We start from the raw sequence: 15,480 nt of genomic DNA, 5'->3' as shown, positions 1-15,480 counted from the left end.
CAGAATGAATAAAACAGCTGATTGTTTTGCTGTAAAATAATTTATTTAACAAAATATAACCAACAGAAGACGTAAAGTACATTATGACCACGTTCAATAAGTTTTCAATGACAGTGACACTCAGCAGTGTTTAGAAGTAAGACGAGGTCGTACTGGTGTTGATTCTAGGGTACATAACCGTCGGTCTGGTAGGTTGCTGCTTGTGTGGCAGACCTTTAAGCTGCCTCACAAGATACGCAATGACAAAACCGTCAATGAATAAAATTACGAACACAGTTCCAGCCACTGCAGCAAACATCCATGTCAAAAAGCAGTCGTGTGTCTCTACAGGACCTAAACCAAAAATTATAATACAAATCAGAACAAGTTTACAGTCTAAAATGTATCATAACAAGTAAATAATCTAGTAGATCTACATATGTTAACTTTTTGCATAAAAAAGAAATGAGTAGTATAAATATAATTATTTCAATTGGATGTAAATGTGGTAGACAAAGAGCATGAAGCAACAGTCGATATGGTGTGTAAATTGACTTTGAAATAAAGCATATTACATAACCTTGACATTATACGGAGAAATATATAGGGGTTCATAGGACAAAAAGATTTATTATAGGAAATATTAAACTTAAAATGAAAATGTAAATATCCAAAGTACAGTACCAATATATCTAGAAGCGATATTAGAGAAGAAATCACACCTGTGTTGTTTGTATGTGTGTTGACCTCTGATTGTTGATAAACGTTAATTTTGGTTTTGGCAATCACTTCTATCACTCCATCAGCTGACCGTTTCTTGCGAGCAGTGCACATGTCCTAAACAACATAAATCTGTATGTCAATATAATATTATTAACCATATTTTCATTTCTTCACAGCATAATGTTGAAATAATAGACTTTTTATTTCTCAGTAAAATTGTGAAATTAGAAAATTAAATAAATGAATTTATAATATATCATTCGTTATAAAAGGCATACTTTTTTAAGATGCTTTCCTGCTGAATTTCAGAAATACTTTACTACTTGAAACACATAAAGCAGTATTGCCATCTTTTAAGTTAAAAATGACAGACCAGCCATTTTTACAGGAACAAAAACGTGATTTCTTTGGTTACTAGTTCTGTAAGTCGACAGAAGTCAAATAGAAATCCTTCGAAAACTTGCCCCCAATTACTCAAACAGTTCATCAGAAAGACCCGAACAGTTTCCGATTGTTTCCGATGTATCATTGTATAAGGTCTACCTACCGTAAAACAGGAACCCGACGAAGACGTACAGTATTCCATTGTTACTATAAAGTTTAATTCAAAAGAGTCGGCGAATCTTCCGATTTCAAATACTGGCGACAGTGCTATGAATGGCGATGACCCATTAGATTCTGTAGTGAAGGGCCCTGATAGTGCTAAGGCATTCTCTGTGTAGTTGACAGCACACCTGTAAATGTGGGGATGAATATATTAGTCGATGAGTGGAGAAAATATTGATTATGTTTACGTCAAGCATAAGTGTTAGATGCCGTCTACCTTATATAAATGACAAATATAGAGTTAATATCATCCTTAAATACAATATACGGGTTTTAACAAGTGAATTAGATGTTATTCATAATCAAACAAAATGTGCATCTGATTTTTTCTAAGACCCATTCATAAATAAAAATGTAGCCTTTCTTTAACCGAACATATGATTTGCATTTCCTAACCCATTAAATTCCAAATTTAACCTTTCTCTGTAGTCAACTTCATTTGGATTTTCTAAGCCATTTATTAATTAACCACACCGTCTTTTTTCTGTACCAAAACATAATCTCGATTTTCCAAAAGGAAGTAAGGTTTAAGTTTATGGCATGATATAAAAGATATTTCATTGTGAAATTAGTTTAAAAAACCCTATTAATGAGTTAAACGTGATGTCAGCCATATAAGTAATCCGAATAATAAGATGATAAATATTGCTTATTGTTAACATATATTTATAACGTTTGCAAATTACATATTACTTCCATATACCCGTTGTCGTCTATAAGTATCCTCCGTTTCGGCGTGAATGTATCAGAGGGCGAACAGATGAGATTCGTTAGTCGAACACCTAGCACGTCTATATTTTCTGGAATGAAAAGTATCCTTTAGGCTTAAGCAGAAGCCCAATTTTTTTCAGTTACTTCGAAATTAATGTTCTTGCGAACTGACACTGCGACTTTTTCAATGTAATTATGAAGAAACCCCCATTAACTCTTTAATAAAACAAATTGGGTAATACATGAACATTATTATGAACAACAATACAAATTAAAGATAATATTCATATTGAATTAAAAATAAAGGTATGTCAAGAAAATATTGGCTTAATAACCTAATGATGTCCTTCTATAACATAAACTAGCACGTAAGGTTTTCATGCTTCACAGGGGTTTGCATTATATGTGATCTTAGTTCATGCAATTGAAAACTTTGTTGCTTGAAGTGAACGCGGTGTAATTGTATTAAGGTTGATGTGATCTGAGTGATCTGGGTGGAATTGTATTACGCTGTATGTGATCTGAGTGATCTGGGTGTAATTGTATTACGCTTTATGTGATCTGGGTGATCTGGGTAGAATTGTATTACGCTTTATGTGATCTGGGTGATCTGGGTAGAATTGTATTACGCTTTATGTGATCTGAGTGATCTGGGTGGAATTGTATTACGCTTTATGTGATCTGGGTGGAATTGTATTACGCTTTATGTGATCTGAGTGATCTGGGTGGAATTGTATTAGGCTTTATATGATCTGGGTGATCTGGGTGGACTTGTATTACGCTTTATGTGATCTGGGTGATCTGGGTGGAATTGTATTACGCTTTATGTGCTCTGGGTGATCTGGGTAGAATTGTATTACGCTTTATGTGATCTGGGTGATCTGGCTGGAATTGTATTAGACTTTAACAAATTTAACATTTATAACTGCGATAAGCTTGAAGTAGTCTTAATGTCATCACGTTAAGCTTAATGTGATCATGGTGGGTGTGATTGTATTAAACTTCAGCTGATACTGCCAAGTATCAGAGTTCAAATTGGTGTAGTGTTTCAGCTATTACCATTGCAAATGACCACAATTCTGTATGTTTTTTTGGATTTAAATAAGCGACTAAGATGTCGGCGTAAGTTTGCTTACCTATTGCACTGGTGAAGGTCATCCTAAATTTAAATCGCACAAGGTCTCCAAGATTAGCAAACAACACAAGACTACTCGTGTCACTGGCGGACACAACTTGTAGTTCTGTCGTCCTTGAGCCGGTTAGGTTCAGTAGGTCAACACTTCTGAAATAAACGTCATATACACTTATTAAGGACCAAAATAAAACACAGGAAGATGTTTGACCTATCCAACGCTAGTGACGGAAGTTGTCCCATGTACCCTACACTTATACCACAAGTTATCAGAAATAACTTGGTAATGGCACTTTTACGGAAAGTTGTCTATCATACACAACACTAATACCGGAAGTTGTAGTGTGACATACCCAACACTTATACCGGAAGTTGTCGCCCAGGGACTGATACCTCTAGTTGGATGACACTTAAAGTCATAAATTCTATCTGTGTAGGAAACAAGACCACTGCTAGCCTCGGAACGCATATTAAGCTGATAGGATCCATCTGATGTCTGAAATATAAAACGAAACATCAAAATTCATGAAGCAGTGCAATTGCAGGTAACATACTGAATCAAAAGAACGCTTAGCAGGAGCACGGCTGTACTGAACATTCTTGACAGACTTCTTAAAATTAATTTTGATAATTACCATTATGCTAAATTCCTGTCCCTAAAATAATTGTCTTTTTTTAAACAAATTTGTTCGTCAATTTACAAATAAATAAAGTAATTGTTACATATATAGACTATAATTGTATACTTACAATCGTCATTCCACAAGGTTGTGACGGAGATAATTGTGTTCCACTGTTAATTGAGAACGTCACTCGAACTATGTATGTCTGTCCGCCATCTTGGCTAGATCCCACGCAGTTTTGAAACTCATTTGCATAAACTGACGTTACAACATCAGTTTTACGGTCTAGTATAAAATCTAGGTGTATAAGACTACTATTTTGCTGATCTTCAAAACACAGGTAACTGGCTGTAAATAAAAGGAAAAAAATGTGTAAGTGACACATATATAGCCAATGTAATATTTTGATGATCACAATATGATTTGGAATATCCTCTTAATCTCGAATTCAATCATTTTCGAATTTTCGATTAAAGCCTACAGGATTATTTGCACATAAGACACACTAGTGGTTGCACCTACAAATCACACGATAATTGATACAGTCGACAAACATGATTTACACTTCATCATACGGCTGTGTTGTCCTTCTAGGACTCATCCATGATGCTTAGAGCTAAAAAGTCGGAAACTCAAATCGGTCTAAACTACTGTTGAAACAGAAGGGGAGGTGCATAACATCTTTTTAAGTATATTAATTTCAAAAATTAGAGGAGTAGTGGATAATATCAAATTAAACAATTAACAAATTAATGAGTAAAGTATGATCCTTACCTTCACTCAAAAGGGATAAAATGTTAAAATTGCAGCTATATGAGGGTGATCTGTTATCTTTTACTTTTTTCTCTCTCAATAAGACGAAGTCGTTTACTGCCTCATTTTCATTTAAATGTTGGAATGGATGCCCGCCTGATTTACGTCGTGATGCTAAGTGTAATCTTCAAAACTAAGAGTGTCTATGCAAAATATGATCAAATAATAACCAACGTATATAATGTTTACAATCTCGTGCACTAATATATATTAAATACGCCACTTCATACCAATGTAGAATACTCTGAAGCAACTACAAGATAATACTTTAGTGTCAACTGAGCCGTTTTTCGAACTCATAGCCGATCAATTTAGGGCAAAACAAGAACAATGGAAAGATTTCATGGCGACCCTAGAAAGAGCAGAACAAGCAGAATAGGACCAGGTGATCAAGAAGGGTAAGCGTCTTCTGCTTCATCGACTAAAAACCCTCTTGTAAATCTAGGTCAACTCAAGGTAATTTCACGTCCTCATAGCGAGAACCAGGGTAGTAACAACGAAACAACAAAGGACACTTATAATCATAATAAAAAAACATCGACCTTCAAAGCACACGCAGAAATATCAGAATTCCCAAAGAGATCATGAAAGCGACCATAAAACTCAGTCTTCATCAACCTACAGTTGATATTTATCATATATAACGCGTATGATAAGAAACATCACATACAAAAATCATTTATCACTTATCGAAGCGTTAATAAATAGCTAAAGTACACATAACCTTCATTTTCGTCGGAACACAATTTTCATATTACCAATGCCACGTTCTGTATGATTACAATGAATATTATAAATTCTGAGTGAATCATCGCTCAACGTTCGTATTTACACACGTCAAATTCACAAATAACACCTTTGATATGTATTCTAAGGCAATATAATAACAGAAAAAACTGACTTACGTTAGATTTAAATGTCCGATGTAGGTACGACTGAGTGATTTCATTAAACTACTTGTTGTATCATAATATGAAGTGTACTTTTACTACACCTAATGCCCTAGGAATTCAAGAAAAGTAAAATTTGCTAAAAAAAATATATATTTAGCGATTTATTTTTCTTAATACATTTGAAATAGCGTACAATTTAAAGGCCAGTTTGTTAGTAAACATTTACATCCTGTTCATTAAATCCACCCTAATGTTTTGTTTTCACCCTGCTTTACCAGTATAACATTCCGTTGAACTAGGGCTTAAGGCGTGTATTTCAGGTTCTGTCTCTACTGAATCCTACCATCAAAACTAAATTTACAATTGGTTGATGAATAGGCAACGTAAAATACACACTTCATAAAAAATATTAAAAATAGAGTTGTATGTAAGAATATGTCTTACAAATTTGAAGCGCTGAATTTAAAAGCTATTATAATACAATTAAATCCAAATAAAATAATGAAATGCACCTGATATTTGAAATTAATGTGAATTTGAGGAAAAGATGTATACAATTGCAAGTGTACTCTCACATAGAACAACATTTTCTCCACATTCCTTCATTAGCATATATTTTTGTCATAAACAGATGTACCCGACAATTTTAGTGTCGAAAACTAAGAACTATTTATTTTCTAGTATTGTGATATCTGTAATGGTGTTATATTTCATACCTTTTTTGACCAATTGACACTGATAAATCGACTCTTAACTGCGTTTTCTTCATAGAGGCCTTTTTACTTGTTAAACACAAGTATAAACGTTTAGTTTGTTCTCGTACACAACCCTACTTTAAACCGCAGTTTTCTCACACATTTTTTTTTTTTTTTTTTTACATTTTTTTGGTAAGAAGAGACCGCCAGGAAAAATGTTCGCTTTTTCTTTGGAATTGAGTTGGAATGCAAATTAATCTAAAATTGAATGGTTCTAAATTAAGTTAACGAAGCTGTTATAACTGAGTTTAAAGCAATAGTCATACAATGTCAATAAACTAACAAAGCATCACAAATAAGAAAGATTGATTAAGGATCAAATAATCCACTTGAAACAACATAACTTTAATTATATGTTACCTGTTTGAGTTGCCTCTTGTGAATTCATAGGCTGTATTTGCTGTCAAGTAGTAAAAAACGTGAAATAAACATACTGATTTGAATTTTTAAATAGTGACACAAGCATTGTCTTTGTTATTGATAACACATTGATTATATATATTTGAACAGGTTAAGGAAATCATATTATTATTATATCACATATGTCATTTAAGATTATTTAAAATGTTCTATTTAAAATAATTACACTTCATCCCAGAACTCTTCAAATTATTTGTTGTAAACTATTTGTATGGAAGCTAATAATACAGAAGAAGATGTGAAAAACGTATTTGGCAATCCTTAGTACAATTAAAAACAATTTAGTGCAATTATTGTAACACTAATTGCAGAAATGATCTGATCAAGGTGTTTTGTAATATTTAGAGCTGCCACAAATTTAAACGTGCCCTATTGCTAATGGTTCAGCAACTCGGACTAAGAGCTTTTATCTCTACTAATGTAACGTAACATACTGGTGTGAATGACTTTTAATATTGCTTATACTTACAAAAACAAACGTGTGCAAATTACTTGTTAATATTACATCAAATCTGTGTGAACGACTGTTACTATTTGAAATATTACAATAAAAGAAAGTCATCATGATATGCCAATTTTTATGTAATTTGATATTGTACTTACCGTAGTTACAAATAGGGCAAATATACAAAGCAAGTTCCAAATCTGAAAAGTACCAAAGAATGTTTTGACATTTTCATACTTAAATCAAAATTTTTGATCAAAATAATATATTTTAACACTTTAAATGTTTTTACTTTGCTTGTTATTTAAACAGATAATGTTAGGATTGTTAGAAAGTGTGATATTACGTGGATTTCTATTAAGTCTAACAGTGTTAATTGTTACTCGATCAAGTCTGACAGTGTTACTTGCTACTCGATCAAATCTGACCTATTCGGAACTGTTATCAAGTTTTAGAGTCTACAGATTGTTCGTTTGATAGTGCCAGAATTATTATCAAGTCTGACGTCGAATAGATTGCTGCTACATATGAGTGTGTGGATTGTTTTGAAGTCTGGCAGCGTATGAGTCTAGTCCGATAGTGTGTGGATATTTTCATGATGACTGAATTTGGATCAAGTCCGACAGCATATGAGTCGTTATCTAATCCGATAGTGTGTGGATATTTTCATGATGACTGAATTTGGATCAAGTCCGACAGTGTATGGGTCGTTATCAATTCTAAGTGTGTAAGTCATCAATAAGTATGACAGTGCTTGGATATATAGTTTTTAGTGAGTGGTTTAATGTTTAGGTTGTTATTTTTTTTGACTATGTATAAATTTATAAAAAGTGAAGCAGTATGTTGGTTGATAAATCATTAGTAAGGGATGCTAATTTATTTCTAGAAATATGAAAAAAAGGAAGCATTTATTTGATAAATATTATAGACGCAAAAAAACAAACACAGTTATCATTTTTGACCATCTGGCAATTTTTCACCCATTAAGGGAAAATTTCAAAAGGTGTTTTTAAAGGTTCCTGCAGTGTTCTGAAACACATGTAGAATACAACGGTAAAGGAAAAGGCGCCCATAAAAGACATATTACGTTGCAAATAAAAAAAAAGTTTTAGATTGAAACAGATGATTTATACTTAACTACCAATTCATGAAAACTCTGCAGTATAAAGTAAAGCTAACAGGGTGCTTACTGCCAAACTGATTGACTAATTGTTTACTAGCAGAGTAAACCACCTTGTTACGTTAAAACGTCACTAGAATACACAGAAATGAAGCACCTATCTAAGAAAACCAAAACAGCTAGTATTTTTCATACAGATTTATGAAATCAGTTTTCGATGTTTGAAAACAACTTTTTTTCTTATCTACACCACAATCAGTTTTTGACATAGGTTCATCCGTTTGTATACCCTCTCTAAATCAGATATAGAATAGTATACAAAACATGTTCACGATTCCCCTATAAAGCTGTTTAATAGTTTATTGTCGAAATGATTTATACATTCGTATATTTGATTATTTCCTAACCTGGCCATGTGTTCGCAACTTAGCTTTGTAATAATTACGTTTTGTCATGTCAGTTTATGGCTTTGTGAGATTTATTTCTGCTGTTCCCTATACGTTGAGATTTTATAGCCCGTAGTTTCAGGGTACCAGTGTTATTAAACCTGATACTCACCCGAGTGTCGAGTCATATTACTGCCGTAGTGTAATAATACACTTAGTACCACACAGGTCTATCATACATTATTGGATTACCACAGTTTTGACAGGCATACAAATTGTATGGGTGTACATTGTATTATCATAATTTGTTAATTTCATAATAATTTGTTGTCGAATGTCCTCAGCCGTTCTGACGACTTAAAACACCAACCTAAATAATTAATGTCTTATTGTTCCTAATAGTAATAAATATCCATTATTATTGTAAATCAAAAGGAATAGTCGTTAAGGTTTTTCAAAAGTAAATATTAAAATGTGTATGATATTAAATTATGTATAAGACTCGTGTTGTAATGTTACTTTTGCTTGTGTGAGATAGTAACTATTTGAAACATAAATTTACGTTACGTTACATGACTAATAAACATGTATTGACCTTCCTTACATCAGCAACCAAATTACTAAAGTTTGTCTTTCATTCGAGCGCAGAGGGCCTGCGTTGTCTTTACAATTTAAAGCTGCGTCATAATGCTGATTTGAGACATAAATTCATCACTTCAGTGGTATAGGGATTAAACGGCGTTTTTTAATTTTCATGCCGGTGTGAACGCAAATCGGTTATATCCATAATGTATGAAGGGCTTCATGTTGAATATGGATGTAACCGATTTGCGTTCATACCGGTATGAACATTAAAAAACGCCGTTCAATCCATATATTTACATTTTTATTACAGAACAATTGTTTCATTTTATCTATTTGTTCTTATGTAATATATTTATTTACTGCGTCTTGTTTATGCGTCGTTCTTTCAGCGACATTGGCGAAACAGCGTTATTTAAATAAAAATGGCGCCAATAATTAACCGTAGTCATTTGAACGTTTGTCGCAGGGGCATTCTCCATGTTATCTGAAGCGAAGCGACAATACTCTCATTGACTCTCAAAGTTAATCTATGACGTCAAAAGTAAACGACGTATTTCGTCACGAGATTTTATGCTTTCATTCTCGAATGAAATGCATTTCTGCTGGTAATGTTCATAAAGCGGGTTGCAGCACAAATGTAAATATATTTAGATAGAGAAATCGCTACCCTCGGGATAAGGTCACTTAGTATGTAGAACAAGGCTGGAAGCTTTTACCCTCAAGGTGACTTAACTGCTTACACCACACGAGGTTCATATGTTGTACTAATACTAGCGAAACAAACCACATATGCGTTTTGGACCTATAACTTCACTACTCGCTAGCCAAAGTAAGTGAAATTTGGTGGTATGCTTTCTCCTGGTACTGATTTTTGCAGAAAACTCGAATGCTCGAAGTTGATAGAGGAAAGGCTACTGATCTACCTTCTTATGCAAGGGAAACCACAACATTGCGTCGCCCAACAATTTGTTGAGCATCAGACAACAATATCCCGGCTAGTTATACGTTTGAGACAAACGGAAAGGTAAAAAAAAAAAAACGTCCCAGGAGTTGACATAGGCATATAGCGTCGCTGAAACGTACACGGGAGTTAAGGATTGGTAAAACCAATACGATGACATTTATGGCAACGCTATTGTGTTACGACAACACCAATCCTTAGGAAGTAAGAGGAAGGGATAACATTAGCCTTTAACACAGCTATATAGAACTTTCTTATTAAACTTCATATACTTCTTTTGATGAAAACTATGTTTAGGTTTATTGTATGTCTATGTACTGTAAAGCGCTTTAGAGTGGCTTACGTTAGCTAGATAGGGCACTATATCAAATGTTGTTTATTTATACAAATTATAGTTTTCTATGATACATGTTTTATATATTTTATAGAAATAGATAAAGAAATCATTTTTTTCCCCACACCTCACAGCTTCATTACTATTTTGTAAGGAGAATGATAATCATATCTTTACCCACCAAGGGAAATACAGCTCACACGCGCTATTATTCTGAAAACGTCGCCAACGCCTGATCACTTTATGCAGTGTACTAGGATATCGTCATCAGTTTCGTGACATATTTCGTGCGCCCGTGATGTTGGGTTTTATTTTTCAAAATGTTTAGGAGAAAATTATCACTCATTTCTGAGGGTGTAGACAGTCTTAGCCTGAGTTGCTTACATCAAACAAGAGTAATGGATTCTATTGATTCCTGTTCTATGATCACTTTAAAAGTACAGTTTCCTGTGTACTTTTAAAATAGGTTTTGAATTTAGATAACATAACTAAAATCATGCCGTTATTCTATATTAATATTCATAATTGAATGACTGAGATGTTTACGTTAGAGGACACATTTTACAGTACCACGTAAAATGATTGATGGAAACTCGAATGCTTTTGTATGGGCTTTCCCAAAAACCTTTATACAACCAGGAAAATATCCATCAATCATCTTTTCAAATTTCATATAAAGATTATATTAAAATAAATAAGATAGTGTGATGGGTTTTGATATGCATTGAGATTATAAAATATTGTCACGTGTTTATTTGTTACAGTGTTGCACATTACGAAAGATTATTTCATATGTAAAAACATCGTGAACTACTCTTAAATCGGCGTCAAAGTAATGAGATTGAACTGACTGGCCCCAGTTTATAACTCCTATTTACAGTGAAGTATCTCATTAACTCGGAAGTTTGACGACCTTCTGATGATGTTGAACTGAATAAAACACACAGAAATACGAAAGTTGGATGCCATGACATTTGGTTAGCTGTATCATTGTGGACGCCAATTTAACAATTCGAATAGGAAATTTGAGGTTTTCCAACTAGGGGATAGCATCCCGAAATTTCAAATTAATAACATATTACATGATTTTTTGAAATAAAAAAAGAAATTCCGAATGTCACTTCGTTCTCATTTCTTAGTTAGAGTCCATATTAACAGGTCGACATTTTGTGTGAGTATCAGGACATTTCTAATTACTGCTTTGGAATTTCTACTGAGTATGTCAAAAAGTCCGAGTTTATCATCTCGACGAGTTAACAGGAATTAAAATACTCTTCATCTGTACCTATCACTTTTCCGTGGAAGGCCCCTCCTTTTTTAATTTTGAGATTTGCAAACAAGGAAATATCAGCAGTTTTGCGGCAGCAACTTGAGTTTTAGTTAATTTCAACATTTTATTTTTTTACATCCTCAAGGCTACATGTCATCGAATTTAGGTTAGTATTACATCCAAACAGTTTGAAAAAGCAATTTTGGGTTAATCAAACAACTGAGATCCGCTTAGATTAAAACAAAGTAGTCTAAGCTTATTGTTTACGAAGGAATGAGTGAAGATCAGTACGCAATTCTCGCCGATGGTTGTGCATGTATTGCTTGCTTTGAAAATGGAACTTCCTATCTAATAACTCGAGCGAATTGAGCGTTGATTTGTTCAAAATAACTTTGAAATTACATATCTATATAAAGATATTGTTTGCTTTGTAAAGTAATTGCCTATCAAAGGACATTTTTAAATTCTGCTAGATTCAGGCACTAAAATAAGAGAAACTAAATTAACGATACATGTTTGATTGATCAGAATGAGAAAAAACTCAGATGTTATGTTTTTCATTGATTTGAAAGGTTCATCTATGTATTTCACATGATAGTTAGGTTACCACTTTTAGGCTACTTAAATGGTCGGATTCTCGTGGTTTTTTTTTAGATTTTTTTGTCTTTTAATCTCATTCCATTAACATCTCGGTTTGACAGTAACCGTATATTTTCATTGATGCATGAGAAAATGTTGGCCGGGTCGCTATCAGTACTCTTCGTGTGCTTCTAAGTCCCGTCTGATTAATCCAAACATAACACGTTCAGACTACTGTCGACCCTGACTGGCCACGCTAAATGAAACCCGAACAATGAAGTCAATGGCGAGAAGAAATCCATTTGTATACACTAAATATGAATTAGTCCTAGCAACCGCCCGAATGAGCCGTCCCCAAGCTCTGATACGATCATCAGTAATTCTATTCCAAAATAAAAATATATATGCAATTTAACAAGTTCCGTATTGTCAATAGTCGTTTATAAGATATATAAGTATACTTTTGTGAAAAGAAACACTAGTTGTGAATCTTTCGAAGGTTTTATCAATTTTGTTTTATTATGTATTCTTTATAAATGAAATCTCGTTTGGAAGTTTTGTTAGAGCAGTTTATGATATTTTGTTCCTAAAATGTTGGTGGATCACAAATAATGTATAATTCCTGTATTTCTATTAATTGAAATGATTTGTAAATTGCTTATGAATACATTTTAATTGCTTAATATCTGTACATTGAATAAATGCATCATTCAATATAATGATAATAATCATCCATAATATATTCTTGAAAATACATCGCAAGATTTATGATAAGTAACAATATTAAAAAAAAAACTCAATTACAAATTACACTGTGTGTTATTTATCACTTAAATTTGAATTTTACTAGGTACCAGACATCTTTGCTGTTTCCCCTCGATAAAATCAATATGAAATGTTACTCATCTGTATAATCGATTTGAACTGTTACTTTGTATAATTAATCTGCAATATTATTCTTCGATACAAACAGTCTTGATTATTACTCCTCCGGTTATGTTTTTTTTTATGTTACTCCTCTGATAAATTAGTCTTGAATGTTACTTAATATAAATACTCTTCAAAATTATTTCTCTGTTTCTTAAATCTAGAATGTAACTTCTCAGTATAGTAAGTCTGGAATGTAAAGTCTCTGTATAGTTAATATAGAATGCTTTACCTGTGTACAAATAGTCTAGAATGAATGTTACTTTTCTGTTAAATTAATCTTGCATGTTACTCCTCGATACCATTCATCTGGAGTGTTTCTTCTACTTATAATTAGTCTTGAAAGGTAATTTCTCAGCATTATTTTTAAATATAATAATTTGCGTTATCTCTCTATCAAATCGCAGCTCAGGAATTATTTAAAATTATTTTCAAAGTCTGGCTCAGTCCATCCTCATGTTGAATATGTTAGCTACTTAAGTAAACATATAAAATTACTCTTGGCATTTGTATTTAAAACACTTTAACTGAAATTTAAGAAAGGTATATACGACGCAAAAATGTCAGGTGTTTTGGGATTAATGAGCCGATCAACTATTATTTAAGTGGCTTATATAACATGAGGGCATTGGTTTTACCTTCTTTGTATGGCAACTTATTCACATGTAATATAACACAGATCGTTTTCTGAATGAAAGGCACAGATGCATTAATAGTTTATTCAGATGGGTAATGCAATCATGCAATCTGGTAAATTAGACTAATATGGCATGGCCATTACATTTATATATCTAACAAAACCTAGTTATATACGGTTCATAACTTATTTCTGGGTCCTTTTGCATGGTTACATTTAGCAAAGACATGCATATTTGTATGGAAAAAATATAATGTATACTTGAAAATATTCTCGTACTCGGTTGCCATCAAGAGAATATAACCGTCTTACGTATTTATTTTCGATTAAAACAATAACCATTGTAAACTACATATTATGTAGTTATTATGAGATATTCTCAAATTGCTCAAAAGTATTCGATACAACTGAAGGTCACCATGCTCAAGAAATAACAAAAAAAAAAGGTGATTATTAGTTAATACCTACTCTGTTGGGGATATTTAGGTAGCCGAGTATGTGTACTTCTTAATTGGCGTCAGGATGATATGTATTTTATCAATATTGATATTCGATCGTTTTTAGAAGTATTCCAGCAATGGTCTCTGTCATTGGAGGCAATGGTATCGATCAACAAAACATTTATTTCTGTAGATTCACCGATAAGTTTCCCTTCGGATCATTGGGAGCGTTTGCTATGTCTGAACTTGGAATGATGGTAAGAGATGGTTTTGCCTTCGGTTTCTGGTGGGAATTCTGTCTGGGATTCTATACAGGGTATTGATTGCATTTTATCGGTATTCTTTAGCTATGCACCTTGGTGTATATATCGTGTTTTGTTTTGTTTTATGAATTGTTATAAGTCTATATTTTAATTCAGTTGGAGAGATACATACAACTTGCCAAAGATATTATGTTAAACTTGACTTCTACAATTGTTTTCAATTAGTGACTGTTTTTTATCCCCTCTTTATCACAGTGAAGAATAGTAATATCAGTCAAATACAATGCCGTGATTTGCAATCAGATATTTTCATGTAAACAATGCAAGATATAAATCATTAACTGTATTCTTCAAATAAAGCAAGAAATCAAAACAGTTCCCTAAATAAACCGTGAAATATTGGCATCTAAATTTCTGCACGATAATGTATACCAGAGTTTACGTACAGTTCATCAATCACGAAAAGGCATACGTTCTCTTAACAACATTTCTGCACATGACAACTACGACTTTTTATAATTTAATACACCTATATAATCATGACATGACGTACATCTTGACCAAGCAATATATCTTTAAACTTAACTTTCTCCGTCTTACATATTTGACTTACCTCTTTTCCCATTTTGCCTCAGTAAATTTCACCATAAATTCTCCGAAGTCACTCAGTAAGATATGTAATACACTTTGGTATTTCACACGGAGGTACGGGTATGCAAATTAATGTTTAAGGGCAGACGACATCCGATATATACTCTCTTATCATCGTGCGGTATTTTCGACCACGCCCACGATATCTTGCTGAAACCGCCCACTTTGTCCTGCGTTAGTATGGGGTAGTGCAGTCTTATGTTTAATATTTGTAAAATAAAAACACC

At 33.0% G+C, this 15,480-nt stretch overlaps 1 protein-coding gene across 2 annotated transcripts; it reads right to left on the bottom strand.

Moving 5' to 3' along the window:
• Positions 1-32: 32 nt before the first annotated feature.
• On the bottom strand, positions 33-15,308 carry LOC110466607. 2 transcript variants are annotated; one of them, XM_021523197.1, is made up of 10 exons: positions 15,216-15,308; positions 7,259-7,300; positions 6,596-6,635; positions 3,902-4,122; positions 3,505-3,647; positions 3,156-3,301; positions 2,012-2,108; positions 1,250-1,436; positions 702-816; positions 33-333 (listed from the first exon to the last, which is right to left on the bottom strand). In XM_021523197.1, exons 1-10 carry the CDS (start codon positions 15,225-15,227, stop codon positions 131-133), a joined length of 1,206 nt encoding a protein of 401 aa, XP_021378872.1. In that variant the 5' UTR covers positions 15,228-15,308; the 3' UTR covers positions 33-130. The 2 variants fall into 2 exon arrangements, with proteins under 2 accessions (XP_021378872.1, XP_021378873.1); XM_021523198.1 differs by having other exon boundaries at positions 3,156-3,298.
• Positions 15,309-15,480: the final 172 nt, after the last annotated feature.

Source organism: Mizuhopecten yessoensis, unplaced genomic scaffold (assembly GCF_002113885.1).
Source record: "Mizuhopecten yessoensis strain PY_sf001 unplaced genomic scaffold, ASM211388v2 scaffold11139, whole genome shotgun sequence".
Taxonomy (NCBI): Eukaryota; Metazoa; Mollusca; class Bivalvia; order Pectinida; family Pectinidae; genus Mizuhopecten; species Mizuhopecten yessoensis.
Note: the sequence above shows the minus strand (reverse complement) of the source record. Positions and strands in the feature narration are given on the sequence as shown.